Source organism: Epinephelus lanceolatus, chromosome 16, assembly GCF_041903045.1.
Source record: "Epinephelus lanceolatus isolate andai-2023 chromosome 16, ASM4190304v1, whole genome shotgun sequence".
In the NCBI taxonomy this organism is placed as follows: domain Eukaryota; kingdom Metazoa; phylum Chordata; class Actinopteri; order Perciformes; family Serranidae; genus Epinephelus; species Epinephelus lanceolatus.
The window spans coordinates 38,442,332-38,460,549 of NC_135749.1; the positions used below are offsets into that span (position 1 = coordinate 38,442,332).

At 43.0% G+C, this 18,218-nt stretch overlaps 1 protein-coding gene across 2 annotated transcripts in view; it reads right to left on the minus strand.

The window, feature by feature from the left end:
• Positions 1-6,844: 6,844 nt before the first annotated feature.
• Positions 6,845-18,218, minus strand: part of LOC144467451 (uncharacterized) — a 38,653-nt gene continuing 27,279 nt past the window's right edge. Inside the window, exons 4-6 of one of the 2 annotated variants that reach the window (XM_078176087.1) lie at positions 7,241-7,405; positions 7,055-7,171; positions 6,845-6,966 (exon numbers count right to left, since the gene is read on the minus strand). In XM_078176087.1, coding sequence (XP_078032213.1) covers positions 6,923-6,966; positions 7,055-7,171; positions 7,241-7,405 — 326 coding nt within the window. In that variant the 3' untranslated portion in view covers positions 6,845-6,922. The remainder of the gene's footprint in view (positions 6,967-7,054; positions 7,172-7,240; positions 7,406-18,218) is intronic. The other variant, XM_078176088.1, reaches the window with a different exon arrangement.

The following is an 18,218-nucleotide window of genomic DNA, read 5'->3' on the forward strand; positions in this document are numbered from 1 at the left end:
AATTTTTGTGTCAAGAAGTATTCCCAAGATTTGGAATGCCAGATACCATATCATCAGACAACGGTAGCCATTTTGTGTCTAACGTCATACAGGAGACACTGAAACAGCTAGGGATCAAACAAAAATTTGGCTGCGTATACCTTCCCCAATCACAGGGAGCTGTAGAAAGGGCAAATGGTATTTTGAAAACCAAAATAGCCAAAATAGTAGCAGACAGTGGAAATAAGCTTAACTGGGTGGATGCTTTACCGCTTGCACTAATGTCCATGCGTTCACAAGCCAGCCGAGTCACGCATCTAACACCGCATGAAATGCTTACGGGCCGGCCCATGCCGCTACCATACTTAAGAGGTCCCCATGAGGGACCGTCCCTGGAACAACTACAAGGTGAAACGTTTGAATACTTACGAAGTCTAACTCGTATCCACAGGGCTGTGTTCCAGCAGGTGAAGGGTGCCACTGAGAACAGAGGGGTCGATATCCCAAGAGACCTCCAAAGAATACGTCCAGGAGAGCTGGTATACGTCAAGGTGTTCAAAAGAAAGTGGGACCAGCCACGAAGGGAAGGTCCATACAAGGTGATACTTGCCACACCAACTGCCTTGAAAGTCGAAGGTAAGGACGTTTGGTTCCATCTTAACCACTGCTGCAGAGCTAACCCACAAGGCCCAGAGAGACCACCCAGACCCTGGCCCAGAACCAGGCAAAGAGCAGTTCCCCCAGATCCACAAGGGGACGGCGAGGCCGCCCCAAGGGCAGAAAGAGATCAACCAGAAGGGGATGGTGACGCCTCCCCACAGGAACAGGGGACAAGAAGGTCAGCACGCGTTGCACAGAGACGCAGAGCAGAGGCAACCCAGGGTGATGGCAGCAGTTCAACCCCGAGAGAGAGCAGCGGGTCGCTACCAGAGAGGGTATCAACAGTGGCAGAGAGCTCATCAGAGGGGAGCTCCTCAGCCTCCAGGACTGGCAGCCAATCTCAACATCATGAGTCATCATCTGCTAGAGATAGGGAAGATCATGAGAGGACAAGTGCAGAGAGAGAGGTGGCTGCAGAGGCAGAAGGACAGGAGAGAGAGGGAGCAGAGGCGGAGGGAGAAGAAGGAGAAGAAAGCTCAGCATCAGGCTCAGGCACAGGCCCAGCATCAGGCTCAGGCCCAGCATCAGACTCAGGCCCAGGGTCAGGCTCAGGCACAGGCTCAGACTCAGGTTCAGACTCAGACTCGGGAGACACAGACACAAGAGGATCAGACCCAGAAGAAGGAACAGCCCCCCGGCAAGCGGGAGGGTCTGAAGATCAGGCAAGGAGGAGCTAATGTGGGAGTGATAGGTGCAGTGCTACTAACCCTCTTACTTATTCTGACAGTGAGGCAGAGTGCAGGAGCAGAACTGGGCAATCAACATCAGATGCAGACAAGTGAATGCTTAGTGGCATTAGGAACTATGGCTGCAAAACAGGGACAGATACCACACAGGGAAATGATACAACTAACCTACTACAAATCACATGCTTATGATGACATCTTGGTGGAGGGTCCAGGAAACATCAGGCTGCATGGTCAGTCCATAAGTCCACACTGTACTGCAGAGGGAATGATGATAGCAAGAGTTTGGTGTAACATGAGAGGTTGTACCAATATAGAAACAGTGCTTACCTTATCTGTGAAAGTGGCCCGTAAATGGCTAAAATTGAACCCAAGGTCCCAGAGAAAGCCAAGAGACGTGGTGATGCAAAGGGTTGAGATGATCAGAACAACTACTTGGACGTCTAACATGTTCTACCAGTGGTTAGAATACTCCGCAAAACAGGTAACTAACATCACGTGCGTAGCATGCCATAGAAGGAGGGGTATACCCACAGTTAAGCCTCTCCCAAACATAGATAAGTGCTGGGAGCATAGTACATGTTTTGCTGCGTGTGTCATGTGGATGGTGGCAGGACGAGAGAGGTGGACCAACACAACTGCAATTTGTCCGGGAAATCTTAAAAATGCCTCTGACAAATTCCAGCAAGAGTTTCACATGCCCCCAGTAGTACATTTGGCACCAGATCTTGTGTTCCCCTTTTGTGTGGCACGGGGAGATAATATAGAACATTGGTTAAATAATGTCACTTCTACTAACTCTTCCCAGGAGGCAGAGAGACTGATCCAATGTCGGTATGAGGAGATTGTGGGGAACGAATCTTCATCAGCGGGTAGGATGCAGCTCACGGGGGTACAGAAAGTATGTAACACAACTCAAGAGGCTAAAATTCAATGCCATCAGGTGGTCAATGGTGGGAACGATTCAATGGTTATGGGACGAAATTATAACGATACCACCTGGATTTTGACACTTAACTTAACTAATGGTACGGTGCCACTGGCAGATATATTTTGGATGTGTGAAAATGATCTTCAGGTGAAAAGTGTGCTGCCAGTGAATTGGACAGGAATCTGTACCCCAGTAATGTTAACAGGACAAATCACAATCATGAGTTTAAATAATAGCCAAAATAACAATAATCACTCACGGTCTCGTAGGTCTACCAATTCTCCAACGCTCTCCTGGGAGGAGGATGCTAGTGTGTACATTACATGGGATCAGGTGCCACAAGGGGTTCCCAGGGACACACAGGCTATATCAGATGAATGGATAGAGACAGGTAGAGTGTTAGGCTCCTGGCCAATCTGGGGAGCCATAGCCAATGCCCAATATATAGCTCGTAATAGTCGTTGGATAAATTATTTATGGTATAACCAACAAAGATTTGTGAATTGGACTATAGAAGCCTTACAAGGGGTGAGCGAGCAGTTACATGCTACATCCCTAATGACACTGCAAAACAGGTTCATCATTGAGACTATGCTTGCTCAGGACCAAGGGGTCTGTGATGTAGTAGGAGAACATTGTTGTACCGTCATCCCCATGCACACCGGGAAGGATGGCAATTTAACCAAGGCTCTAAATAGCATACGTACCCTGCGAGACCAACATGTACAGCACTCAAATTGGAACACTAAAATCTCCTCAATTTGGGACTGATTATCAAAGTTATCCCCTGGAAAGATTTTACACATGATGGGAATGTTGTTGGGATTTGTAGTACTGGCCCTTCTTGTAATAGCCTGTTGCATTCTTCCTTTGGTGCAACTCCTCATCAGAAGAACGATGGCAAGTGTTGCCGGACAATTTATTATAATAGATCAAGGCTCCCATCCCAAGACAATCACAGAATTATATAAAGACATGGGTGGCCCTGAAGGGAAAGAGCTTAACGATTTTCACCAGAGCACAGGGCTGAATGAGGGAAACCAATATGAAATGATGACGTCAGACGAGATACTGGGCCCTGATGATCAGAAATGTGGGTCAGTCGAGGGAGAGTACGAGGAGATAGTGTAAGAGCACCTAGGAGTCTTGCTGTCACCAACCCCACTAACACTTAACCGCTAAACACAGTAATTTTGCTTGCACGGCTTGTGCACAATATCAAATGCTGTAGGGACAGACACAGTACTAACAAAGAAGGGATAGCACATTAAAGATGTCCTTTACAAACTTTTAAGATAGATATAAACCATGGCTGAGCCTTGGAGAACCCCACATCCATACCAGCAGAACCCAGAGGACTAGGCCGTATTCCAGTATCAACAGCAGGCGCCAGGCGTGATGGGACCTCCTCGTCCACCTCCGCCACCCTACCCCGTGGGCAGTCGCCTGGTGCCCCTTTGCAACCCCGGTGAAGGTGTCCAGACGGGCGGACGACGCAGCTCCAACCCCTACACGATGACGCCGGAACAGGTCTTCACTGCAGTCTTGGGCGATCCTTCACCTGCATGTACCATTCGTCAGCTGCTGATGTCACCAATAGTCCCCAGTCATGCCGACAATCCCCAAGAAGTTTCCAATCTAGAAGCAGAATCCACCACTTGGGGAGGCCAGGCCCCAGTTGATCCCACTCCAAAAAACCCAAACCCAAACCCACAATACTCCCAGTTAGAGTTCATGCAGAATGTCACGGGGGCCCAAGGGCCTACTACCTCACGAGCAGGTGCTGGAGAGGTTCAAACCCCCACCTCCCCACAAGTGCCATGTCAGAGTGGATGTCTTCCTTGCCAATACCGTGTGTGTGATGACACCTCATCAACAACGGACGGTGATACCGAGTCACTAAGTTACTCACCTACTACTCCTGAACCCCCCCCAAAGCCAACTAAACAACAAAGGAGTGCACGGGGCAGACTGCTAGGCCCCATGCCAGTACAACCATTGCAGACCTATATGCGCCAGAGGCTGCAGGATGAGTATGACATAGTCCCAGAATTCGTTGAAGCCAATCTGTGGCTATTGCCTGAGGGGAAGGCCAAAACTAAGCAAGATCGTGAAATTGAGGCTGTACTGCGTAACCAGCTTCACGCAGTTGGCCAAGGACCTTATCACATCTTGATGCGCAGTCTTCCCCCAGTACTGCGTACAAAAATGCGCAGGATTCGCCGTGACACCTATGCAATCAGAAAGGGTGAGAATCATGTGTTGAGCCGACAGCAGCAGCAGCACACCGCCAAGGAGCTGCTGAAGCTGCGGGCCCAGCTCAAAGAAATGACTGAGTCCCGAGACACCCTCATGACGGAGGTCTCTATGCTGAGAGGGAAGGTGGCGGTTCAACACTTCTTAGGTCACAAGGACTGATATGGACATGATGAATCGACAAAATGGAGATTTATGCATGTTAATGCCATAATGATTGGATAATAAGTAATAATGACTGATGATGAAACCTAAAGGTACTGATGATTATGCTTGCTCTTTTATAAGAAGATATATGACATGTGTTATTCACTAATGAAGATATGTGTGACAAAATGATAATTGATGAAATCTGATCTATGTGTTAACCTTATTGCTAATCACTGAAGATGATTCAAGTATGGTAATAGTTCATCTTAATCAGTAGTTATGGGACTATAAAGTCCCAAAGGGGGGAATATATATTTTTCTCTCCCTCTGTGATTAAAGTATTATATGGGACTATTGTAGCCCCAAAGGGGGGAATGTAGTGTAAAAGTTTGTGCCAACAAATCAAACAGTAAGGTTAAGATGTATAAATTGATTAAGAAACTTATATAATCATGTTTTTTATGTACAAGGCATTATAAAGTTCTTTAATCTACATTTAAATATGATAAAACATTGATGTATGTGTCAAAGTACTCATAGCACCATAGCACCAGACTAAGTAATCATGTTGTATGCACCTACTGAAAGAACACACTATGTCTTGTTTAACGATGAAACACATACTCAAATGCTGTAATACGTACACACATTCACAGATTGCACTCTAAAAGGTTCACCTTGCATAAGACTGAGAGCACTGAGGACTGTATAGAAAAGTCCCCAAAATACACGTTTTTTAAAAATAGAGTGAAAGCGAGACCAGACCTAAGGGAAGAAAACTTGGGAAATTCCAGGCTGCATTACACCATTAAAAATGGGCCCAATCAGAATTGGACACAAAGAAAGGTTTTCCACCAATAGAATTGGTCTTAAGAGGGAAAGATTAGCAAAAAGAGGTGGAGACTCATTTGAATCTCCACCAGCATATAAGCCAGGGTTCTGAGAGCAGGTTTTCAGTCACACTCCGGAGTCTGACTCGCTAAGTTGTATGTGTTAAAGCCTGTTGACACATTAAACTTGATTGCATCGGACTTTGCCTGTTTCCAGTGTTTCTTTAAGTACTTGCCAGCTGAGCCTAAGGTACCAACTCGACATCTGAGAACGACTGACAGGAGTCAAGAGGTTCAAGGTCGGGAGCCTACAGGCCCACTTCCAGGCACCGATTTTTGACACTTCAGCGGTCAAATCAGCAGCCAAACTACAATAAGATACTTCCTGTTGTTAGAACACCTGTATGCACCACCTGTCCCTGTCACCTCACACAGTATTATTACCTCACCTCTTTTCCTCCACACCCCCTTTTCAACTGTCCCACTCCCCCCTGGGGTGGCAACTCAAGCTGAAAACACACCGGTCCTGCCGCAGTGCGGCGTGTCATGTGGCGCATGTCGCCCTGCAGCTCGTCAAAAGATGACCATGCAAAATTATTACTATTTTTACTGAAAGATGTGTACTTCCTCCACCTCTGCATTAGCTTAAAATCATGTGTGGACAGCCCCTAATTAAACTTGATTTTTTAACAAACACAGACTTTCACCTGAGAGAGTGGTGGGATCCCACAAGATTCTAAAGCCAAGCCCTGTTCTTTGATTTCTAAACCTAACCGTGTTTTTGTTGTTGAAGGGAAAAAACATCAATTCGCTGTGTTGTATAGACGTAATGTGTTTATTTTGAAAGAGACTGTATGTAAATGTTAAATTTCCTGTAAAAACGGAGATGAATTTTGAAAGAGGACAATGCACGTAATAGGCTTAACTTGACACAGCGTCCATGACCAAGCACATCAATATGTGACAAGGTCGGAGTGAGAGTGTGTTGCTTCGTCACACATGAGACACAATAACAGCTCCAAAGTTTTCTTTATACATCCATGGTGAGGAGAGAAGTCGAGCTGCCATAGGAGCAGAGAAAAAGAGCTGCTATGTGAGCTGGTATGTACAAACAGAAAGCGAGTAGGGGAAAAATGCATTTAATTCTGGTGGCGTGAAGTGCCACGGGGCGGTGTGTCCAGGAGCGCTGATGCATGTCTAGCTGCTGCCAGTATTGGGTTGTAGACTGAAAATAATTGGGGGCATATTTTTTGAGGTGTTGCATTTGCTGCCGGTGTGTTTTGGCCTTCACAGTTTGAAAAACCTTGGTGTTACACCATTTTATTAGATTCTAAATAAAAACAAGGATCACATTATTGATGTTTTAAGTCTAATTGTTTCTTTACTTGCTCGATTTCAGTTTGAAATATTCATGATAGTTGTTCTTAAATTCAGTCAAATGTCATCTTAATGCCCTCGCTTTCAGCACAGAACTCTGCAGAAAGAAAAAGTGAATCAGTTCTGTCTGACATCACACATCTTGTTTTCATAGTTTAATCAGATGGGTTTTAAAGATGAAGCACCATTTTTGGGGTCGTAGAGGAAGTCTGGCTCTCCAGAGAAGCCGAGGCAACTCGCCTGCTGCTTGAAATGTTCCATGTCCGAGTCCTTTAGGGTCGACTCTCTGGCTGGAAAGAAAACTACAAAAATGGTGGAATGTTTTGGTTATAAAATGTGATATTTTCTCTCTCTGAATCATTCATTCTTACTCATCAAATAAAGAGCCTGAGCGTGGATCTCGTCCCCTGTAATGTTGCTGTTGAAATTCATCTTGTGCAGTAACTTGTCGAGGTTTCTGGCAGTGCTGTTCAGGCTCATGAGCATACAGCCGTCACAGCTCGGCAGCACATAGATCACTGAGCTGAAGTTGGTGACTGAGGACAGAAACAAAGTAAAAAAAAAAAATTACATGATCAACAGTGTTCTCCATCTAAAACAAAAACTGTATATTCTAGGCTGAAAAACCTAAGAACATGTGCGTTGTAAACTTTCTGAAAACTGATCTTGTGTTACACATAATCCAAAGATGTCCTGAGAACTGAACAGAATTTGATCTCAATCCATTTAATAATTGTTGAGATATTTCAGTCTAAACCAAAGTGGTGGACCAACAGACATTACTGTCCCCAGAGCAACAACACTAAAGTAGCTGAGATTGCTTGCTTGTTAAATTCGCTGACTAACAAAACTAACAAACAACTGATTTTAAAAATGTGGAAGACCACAGTAATAAAGACAGATTTAACCAATTTTTAATATTTTAATCGTAAGAAGGCAGTCACTAAATGATTCAGTCAAGACAGAGGAACAAACACTTGGTGTTCACACTGAGTACATAGAGTGGTGATTCCAGTGACTTGGGATCTCAAAGAAACTTGTGTGACTTGCGATAGTGACATCTCTTTGCTAAACTGCCTCAATTAATTCTTTGGCCACTTTGAAACACAGAACAACACACCGGCACAGAAGACAACCCCTCTGTCAGTCCACAGCCAGCGTAAAGAGGACCCTCTCCAGGATCAACCCACGCAGGGCAGCTGGACTAGATAACATACCTGGTCGTGTCTTGAAGGACTGTGCCGAGGAGCTCAAGGATGTCCTCACGGACATCTTCAACATCTCCCTGAGCCAACCGATTGTCCCCACGTGTTTCAAAGCCGCCACAATAATACCAGTTCAAAAGAAGCCTCATCCATCCAACTACAATGACTATCAGCCCGTAGCACTGACTTCCACCATCATGAAATGCTTTGAGCAGCTGGTCATGCAGAACATCAAGTCCATCCTTCGCCCTCCCACAACCCATTTCAGTATGCATACAGGTCAAACAGGTCCATAGAGGACACCATTTCCACTACTCTCCATCCAGCCCTCACCCACCTGGACTCAAAGAATTCATACCTGCGAATGCTGTTCTTAGACTTCAGTTCAGCATTCAACACAATCATTCCCCAGCAGCTCACACAAAAACTCGGACACTTGGGACTCAAAACCTCTCTCTGTAACTGGGTGCTGGACTTTCTAACAGGGAGGACACAAAATGTGCGGGTCGGCAGCAACACCTCCAAGACCATCACGCTGAGCACAGGGGCTCCGCAGGGGTGTGTGCTCAGCCCACTGCTCTTCGCACTGCTGACCCACGACTGTGTGCCAACCCACAGCACCAACCATATCTTCAAGTTTGCGGATGACATGACTGTGGTGGGCCTAATTTCCAACAGTGATGAAGCCAACTACAGGAGTGAGGTGAGCCGATTGGTCCAGTGGTGTAAGGACAACAATCCCTTCCTCAATGTGGGGAAGACCAAAGAGATTGTTGTGGACTTCAGGAGAAGACTTCCACAGTATTCCCCACTGACCATCGAAGGTGCTGCTGTGGAGAGGGTGAGCAGCACCAAGTTCATGTGGAGGGCACATCTCCGAGGACCTCTACTGGACCAACAACACCACATCGCTGGCCAAGAAGGCTCAAATACGCCTGTACATCCTCCGCAAACTGAGGAGAGCAAGAGTCCCACCCCCCATCATGTGCTCTTTCTACAGAGGCACCATTGAGAGTGTCATCACAGGCTGCATCACTGTGTGGCACAGAGGCTGCACTGCCTCCTGCCAGAAGACTCTGCAACACATAGTGAATACAGCCAGCAACATCATTGGTACCCCTCTGCCCTCCCTCACAAACATCTTCAAGACCCACCTCACCTGCAGAGCTATCAGCATTGCTGGTGACACCTCCCACCCCATCACACTCCCACTTCAGCCTCCTGCCTTCGGGGAGAAAGCACCGGGGCCCTGGGTTCACTCCACAAGACGCACAAACAGCTTTATCCACCAGGCTGTCAGGATGTTGAACTCTATCCATAACCTCCCCCGTCTGCCCCCTCTTCTGTATGTTCCGCATATGTAGTAAATTGACAATAAAAACTTTCGAACTTTGATCAAATGTGACCTCAGAAAAAAACAAGCGTGGAGGTGGACTGTTGTCAGTTGGTTGCACCTGTATGTGTTATGTTTTGCACCAAAAAAAAAAAAAAAAAGAAGCTAGAATTACCGCCTTGCGGTTGTATGCATCTGCGAACCAGTTAAGTTGCAGTTACAGTTTACATCCATGTCCGTCCAGACTCATATGTAGCAATGACAGTTGACAATGCTGCAAATATGTAGTTGCTGCGAAGAAGCTAAATTCTAAAACATGGATGCTTCACACACACAAGATCTACACAATCAATTTCAAGATTAGAGTCACCAATTCAGTATGACCAAATGTCTCCCCTTCTTTTCCTGACATATGATGCTGAGTAATGGACAGAAAAGTGTTTTATGCAGAACATTATGATGTCACAGTAGAGCTGACCTTTGACCTTTTGAATATAAAGTCAAAAGTCAAAGTCAGCTTTATTGTCAATTTCTCCACATGTACCAGACATACAGAGGAATCGAGAAGACGTTTCTCTCTATCCCAAGACATTTCCTAACACTAAAGTAACAATAAAGTGCACAACAGATAAAGACATTTACTAATACTAAAAGTAAAAAACAATAAAATAAAATATAAAATCTATAAAAACTAAAATCTAAATATATATAGTAGTGTACTATATACTGTATATGTGGAAAAATAGCAGCAGAAGTTTCTGTATAGGCTATGTTAAATAGTGCAAAAACAGTCAGTAATAGCAGCAGATGTATTTTGTTGTAATAGTGCAAAAACTGTCAGTAATAGCAACAGATATATTGTACTGTAATAGTGCAAAAAGACAGTCAATCTGAAAGTCAGGGTTCAGAGTGTTTTGGGGGGGAGGAGCAGAGAGGAGGGAGTGGGAGAGTGTTCAGCATCCTGACAGCCTGGTGTATGAGGCTGTTTGTGAGTCTGGTGGAGCGGGCACGGAAGCTCCGGTACCTTCTCCCTGAGGGCAGGAGGCTGAACAGACTGTGTGCAGGGTGGCTGGCGCTGCGCACAATCATGGTCGCTTTGCGGGTGAGGCGGGTGATGTATATGTCTTGTAGGGAGGGGAGTGGGGCACTAATGATCTTTCCAGCTGTGTTCATTATGCGCTGCAGGGCTTTCCTGTTGTAGTCAGTGCAGCTCCTGCCCCACACAGCGATACAGCTGGTCATTGGATGTGTGGATTTGATGTGTGACATGACTAGCCATTCAAAGTACTTGATGATGGGGGTCAGTGCCACGGGGCCATAGTCATTGAAGCAGGATAAAATGTCCTGCTAAATGTCATCACTTCATCATTTTATCCCATTAGACATTTGTGTCAAGTTTTGTCATAGTTAGTGAATGCATTCCTGAGTTTGTTTTGTGTTTTGTGAAGACATATTGACCTGACCTTTGACTTGACGACCACCAAATTAGAGTCAGTTAATTGTTGAGTCCAAGTAGACGTCTGCACCATATTTGCGCAAATTCCCTCAAAGCATTCTTGAGATATTGCATTCATGAGAATGAGACTGATGCAAGGTCACAGTGACCTTAATCTTTGACCACCAAAATCTAATCAGTTTATCCTCAAGTCCAAGTGGATTTTTTGCCAAATTTGAAGAAATTCCCTCAAGGCAGAGTTCACCAGAATGGGACGGCCATTACAAAATCATAATGCATACAGCCACGGCTGTCGCTGGAGCGGAGACATGAAAAACCTGGATGAAGTCATGCTGAGAGGATGGAATCGGCACACATTTTGCAGCGTGAGCTTGTGGTGAACTGGAAATAAAGGTTTTTGTTCATCTTAAATGGGGTGAGTGCAAATTACTGCTATATTTGCTTGGTGATGCTTCCCAATCAGCTCGCTCTCATTGGCTATTGCAGGTTTTTGCTCAATATTCCATCGCTGTTCCTTTCATACATGTGGGGCTTCATAGCTCACAAAATCAAGGCAATCGTTCAGTTAGTGATAATAGCACCAAATTTGGTACATACAAAGCTTAAGATATGTAGAAGACATCTGGATATCAGGGCATCGCAGATTGGTATTCTGATGACCATGGCGGAAAAATCCAATATGGCTGCCACCAGAAAACCGTTTCAGCTATAAGTTTTGTAATGAGACATTTTTTTTTTTTATATTATTTTAACTTGTCTGTTAATTATATCTGTGGTGTTGCAAACATGGAGACAGAATGGAAATAGCTCATCTCTACGATTTAATCTAGGTGAAAATGTGTGTGTAAATGTTATTTTTTGGGATAGCGGCCATATTGGTAATATGCAAATTAGAGCACATTAATAAATTGTTTATTGTTTATTTGCACATATAAAAGTGCCAAATTATAAATTCGGTACAAATCACTCTACATAGAGAGTGGGTAGGTGAGGTCGGAAATCCTAGGAGGGCTTTTAAATTTGTTTAGTCAAGGAAAATTAATAACGTACATCTTATCAGGTAATGAGAACATAAATAAAAACTAAAATAAGGTTAAATAAGCAAAGCAAAAAGAATGAGGAAAGAAGAAATAAAAAATAAAAATCAAACAGAACAAAATAATTTAAAAATAATTGTATCACGATCAACTAGTCCTAGTAAACATAGTGTTTAAATAGTTTCAACAAAAATCTCTTTTTAAATATAGACAAGGAGGAAGTGCTGACTGCAAGATTATGATGTTCATTACACAATGCGATCCCTTTATATTTAATAGTGAATTGCCCTCTGCTAGTAGGAGGAGATGCAGGTGTCTTGCTTGTCTTGTTGCGTATGAGTGTATACTGGAATTCATGCGAAAATATTGCTGGTAGTGGTTGGGTAATTCATGACTTTGGTGAATAGCCTTATAGTTTAGGGGGTTTGTGTTAGCCCAAACAATATTACAGCAGATTAGATATGGGTACATTGAGCTGAAATATAACACAAACAAACTAGATCTATTGAGGAATGAACTTATCTTTCTGATGATTCCCAGAGACTTCAACCCCTTTTTTGCCACAAAATCAATATGTTCCTTCCAAGTACAATTTTCATCCACCACAAAGCCTAGGAAGTGAGCAGAAGATACTTTCTTAATTTCAGTGCCTTCAATAAAGAGCTTTGCATCGTGTACGTTATACTGTTTCCTACCTGAAAATAGTATGAAATTGTTTTTTTTTACATTTAGAGATAGTTTGTTCAGTTTGAACCATTTAGAATATGCTTGTTTATAAGAGTTTTGAAGCGCTTGTTGGAAAGAACAAGGTTTGTATCGTCTGCAAATAATATGCAAAAAAATGTACTTGGAACTGTGGCTAGATTGTTGATATAAATTAAAAATAATAAAGGACCAAGAATTGAGCCTTGGGCCACACCACATGACAGTGTCACTGTGTTTGACTTACAGTTGTTAACATAGACATGTTGTTGCATGTCAGTAAAATAGCTACTTAACCATTGGAAAACAGTTCCTTGGAAACCATATCTATAAAGTTTTGACAGTGATATTTCATGATTCACTGTATCGAAAGCTTTTGACAGGTCCAGGAAAATTGCTACAGCACACCCGTTATTGTCTAGTGCAGTAGAGATCTTCTCAATAAGATCTAACAGTGCCATGTAAGCAGAATGATTCATTCATCAACTATTTTTCAAGAATCTTTGAAAACTGGGTAATATTGAGATTGAACGATAATTTGTAAAAGATCTTGGATCATCCGATTTGTAAACAGGAATGATTTTTGCAACTTTGACATCAGTAGGAACATTAACATTATTAACATATATGTTAACGGATCTGCAATTGAGGATTTAACCTCTTTCACGAGAGAAGTTCTAACTACATCGTGACCTGCAGCAGTTGATTTTAGTTTATTGATAATACTTAGAACTTAATTTACATTAGGCCGATCAGAGGTCTTAAATGAAGGAAAGTAACCATCAATATAGTCAAGGGGACCTCCCCCTAGAGTTCTGATTTTTTTTGCCAGGGAGGCACCTACCTTTACAAAGAAATCATTGAATTTACATGCAATCTCATATGCATCAGTAAATGTTTTCCCTCTATCAGAGAAGTAGGATGGAAGTTTTACTGCAGATTTCTTTTTATGCAATAATTGATTTGTCACTGTCCATGTTTCTTTAATATCATTAGAGGACTCCTTGAATTTGTCAGCAAAATATCTTTTTATAGTTGATCTAAGATGATGAGTAAATTTGTTTTTATATGTTTTGTAATTTGATTGATTCAATGGTCTAGGGTTTGTTAAGCATTTTTTTATAAAGTCTGTTTTTTTCTTTGAGGACTTCTGTAACCCAGGGGTGAACCATGGCTTAGAAGAGTCCAGTTTTATGGATTGTTTTTTAGCAGTGACTAAGGGAAAACATTTATTGAAAATAGAATTAAATGACTCCATAAAAGCTTTATATGCACAGTTTGAGTTAGTTTGAGTATAAACATTGTCCCAAGAAAGATCATTGATGAGTCGTTTGAAACTAGCCATTTCTATCATTAAATTTATGTTAAGTTACTTTAACTTCGGTTAGAATATTCTTGTCGTTATCAAGCAAGGTAAATTGGAAGATTGGGAAATGGTCAGTGATGTCTGAATATAACAGCCTACATCAGAGTATGGCACTTTGTTCAGACAGTTTAGTATATTGTCTATTAATGTAGCAGATCTGGCAGCAACTCTCGTGGGTTTGTGAATAATAGGGTAAAAATAATTAGAGTACAGGACATTTAGAAAATCCTGAGTTGGTGAGTGTGTTTCACTTTTGAAAAGGTTAATATTATAATCACCAAGAATATAGCACATTTTGCCTTCTTTAGATATTTGAACGAGAGTATTTGCCATTGACTCATTAAAGTTGTTAAGGTCTGTATCCGGTGGTCGATAGACACAGCCGACAATAACCTTTCGGCCATTATTGGGCAAGGTTAACTCAATAAAAGCAGACTCTGTGGCTGCACCCTCTGAGTGTACTGACAGGTCTGCTCTCTGTACATAGTTGTCGTGATCATTTCTAATGAAGGGAGTTATATAAGGGGAGTTCAAAGAGACTTTGTGTTTTCAGTGAGCCAAGTTTCAGAAAGAGCTATGACTGAGAAGTTATAGTTCAGGGATGCTAGGAAGTGGGCGAGTTGGGCATAATTTTTTGAGAGACTATGGCTGTTGAGGTGGAAGGCAGAAAAAAGGCAACTATCAGGTGGACTCATCAAGTGTTTTTTTCATTGTAATATCTGCAGGGCTCCTTCATTACACACGTACTGTTTGAATCAGGATCTACATTACCAAAACAAGTATCATTGGATACATATTCAGATGAAAGAGAACTAATGTCTTTATCATCAAGACTGGAAAAGGGAAACAGGGCTATACAATTATCACAAGTCCATGATGCCCATAGTTTACAATTAGGTTTGGGAACAGGTGAGCACTTTAAATGATAATTGGATATACACACACTGCAATTAATGGTTTGAGATTTAACATTTTTTTCTACATTCGTGACAGACATGGTTTACTCTTGTGCCAGCTGGCATGATTTTAAGATAGTCAGAGTAAAAGGAGGTGGTCTTACCACCTCTGAGACCTGAGCATCCTCACTTAGGGCTGGAAGTCGCAGGAGGACCAGCAGCCTCGGGTCTGACAGGGCTGATCGGGCTGAGATGGGACTGTCCTCTCCTTTTCTGTGGGGGGTGGGTAACCAGCTGGTCGAATTTCAATTAGGCAATAAGGCCTCTGTCTCATGCTGTGTACACGCTCGTTGTTTGAGTCCATGTGAACACGCACCAGCTCACTGAATACATCAGTATATGAATACATAATATGATAATGATAATATGATTTAAAAATAAATCATAAATTTGAACATTCCAGTGTGTTTCTAATGCTTAATAATATGGAATAGACACCAAGTTTGACAAAAGAGTTTTAAAAAAATGAACCTTATTTTTGGTAGCCGCCATCTTGGAAATATCCTCCTGAGATCCTTTGTCTTCATATGAGGACACCACATTTTGGGTTTACTTGACCTTATACATTCTGCTGAGCTTAGACTTCTTGTCCTCATTCATGGACACTTTTTTTGTCCCATCCCAGTGTTGGGAACGTGACTTAAAAGTAATTAGTTAAAGTTACTCTTTACTTTCCCCAAAAAGTAACTGAGTTAGTAACTGAGTTACTGCACTATAGAAGTAACTAATCACCTGGAAAAGTAACTACAGCATTACTTTTTAATAAAATGCTCAAATATGTCAAATTGCGTGGACACCCCCCCTTAAAGGGATAGTGCACCCAAAAATGAATATTCAGCCATTATCTACTCACCCATATGTCAATGGAGGCTCAGATGAAGTTTTAGAGTCCTCACAACACTTCCGAGGGGAGAGGGGGAAGCAACACAACTCTACCTAATGGAAGCTGGGTGCCCCAGATTCAAACATCCAAAAACACATAATTGAAACCACAAAATATCTCCATACTGCTCATCCGTAGTGATCCAAGTGTCCTGAAGCCCCGGTATAAAAAGTTGTTTGGAAAAACGTCATTTGAACACTGGTTTTGGCCTCATTGTAGCCTGTAGCTCTAACTGCCTCTCCGTGCACAGCACTCACATGTGCAGCGAAAGCACGTGAACACACATGAACGCGGTGCCCATGTCTTACGGTCTCACGCACACGTGAGCATGGTGCACACTTGGATCACTACGGACGAGCAGTATGGAGATATTTTGTGGTTTCAATTATGTGCTTTTGGCCATTTGAATCTGGGGCGCCGTAAGCCTCCATTAGGTGGAGTTGTGTTGCTACCCCCTCTCCCCTGGGATCTCCGCAAGTGATGTGAGGACTCTAAGGGCCCGTCCCAATACCCCCCCTTAACCCTACCCCTTGGTAGGGCGTTCCCGCGAGGGGTAGTGGTGTCCCAATTGCTTTTTGCGTGTAGGGGTAGGGGGCATAACAAGGGGTAGTGGGTATGAAACTAGCCCTTCAGAGCGAGGAATTTCAGAAGCTGACTTGCCACAAGGGGTAGACGTCGCCATGGCTACCACCGAGCAAGAGACGGGGAAAAAAGTTCATACATAGCTAACGTTACCGTCATCAGGTTGCTTGTTAGCTAGTTATTTAGCTAGCTAGCTCACACTATCTGGCATCTGGCATCTGTCCTGTTCTGCAACATTGTCGGACTTTTCACATTACGATAACACGCCAGCTAGTATAACTATGCTGCCTCGTAATGTTAGCTGGTTAACTAGCTAGCAGAAGTCCCCTGTCGTCTGTCGTTCATCAAATGAAGCATGATGATTGTGGCAAACGCGATCGGTAGGATGAATGAGACTCCACTGTAGATGCCGGTTGTAAATGTAGATGGCTCACAGCTTCCTGTTTAAAATAGTTACATATGCATGAACGTAACCGACGCAGTGACGTAGTGAGTGGTGTCTCAATTCCTAGGGAAAGATTTCAACCCCTACCCCTCGTTGCTTTATTTTGAGGGTCATGGGGTAGTGGGCAAGGGCTAGGGCTGGGGCAAAGGGCTAAGGGGTAGTGGACGGGGGGGGGGGGTATTGGGATTTTGCCTAAAACTTCACCTGAGCCTCCCTCGGCATATGGGTGAGTAGATAATGGCAGAATTTTCATTTTTGGGTGCACTATCCCTTTAATGGAACTGTATGTAATGAAACTCAACATTGAATATGTTAAATGAATGAAATTGACACTTAATAGAATAAATCATTATAATAAAACATTGTACGCTTATCTACACTACACTGCATTGTTGTGTGTGTGTGTGTGTGTGTGTGTGTGTGCGTGTAAGAACCTCCATTAATAGCGCAATTTAAATGTGAAAAGTCTCATTGACTGACCGTCAGCTGTGTGTATGCGGAGAAGGAGAGGGGCGGAGGGGAGCGGAGCTGTGGAAACATCCTGCAGTCTGACATACTATCATGCATTTAAATAACTAATTAGATGGATATATTTAGTGAAAGGCGACGTTTAGATAGCAAACCCAAATAAGCAACTCCACTTTAGAAACAAGCCCAAAAAAACGCAACCCGCGACTACCAATATTTGTTTTGACAACCCTGCTTGTGTGCTTGTGAATACCCGCCCTACTCTGCCTCTGACTGGTTTATGATGAAATTTTACTCTCGCTAAGCCAATAATCATCACTTATGAGGTTGTCTCTCCCTCCCTTTCCCCTCACCTGCCCTCACCAGCCCTCACCAAAGAAGAAAAACTTTAGAGCTCCGCTGAGAAGGAGCTTGCTTGCGTGACGTAACTTTTTTGATTACTTGTTACCGAAAAAAGTATCGCTGTTTGTAGCGTCGTTATTCCCATCACTGGTCCCATCTAGTGTTAGTAAGAGCACAATACACTAACCCATGTAAAACAAGATAGCAGCCATCTCTGCCAAGTCAGTCGCAGACGACCCCCACACAAAAGTGGACAAGGTCCAAAACCTGATCACATTTTATGGTTGAAACTTGTCTATTTATGATTAAGAATGTGTAGTTTGATATTGCAACAAATTTGACCAATTTTAGCAACAGTAAGAAGCTAAAACACTATTAATTAGGAAGTACTTGTTTGAAGACACTGAGACTTTACTGTCATCTTGTTTGAGGACATTGGAACTATATTATCGTCTTGTTTGAGGACACTGGGACTTAATTATCGTTGGCAATGTTTAGGTTGTATACTTTTATACTTATACCCAAATAGTTAGGAGAAATTAAAAATGCATACCAAACAAAAGTTTGGGTCTCA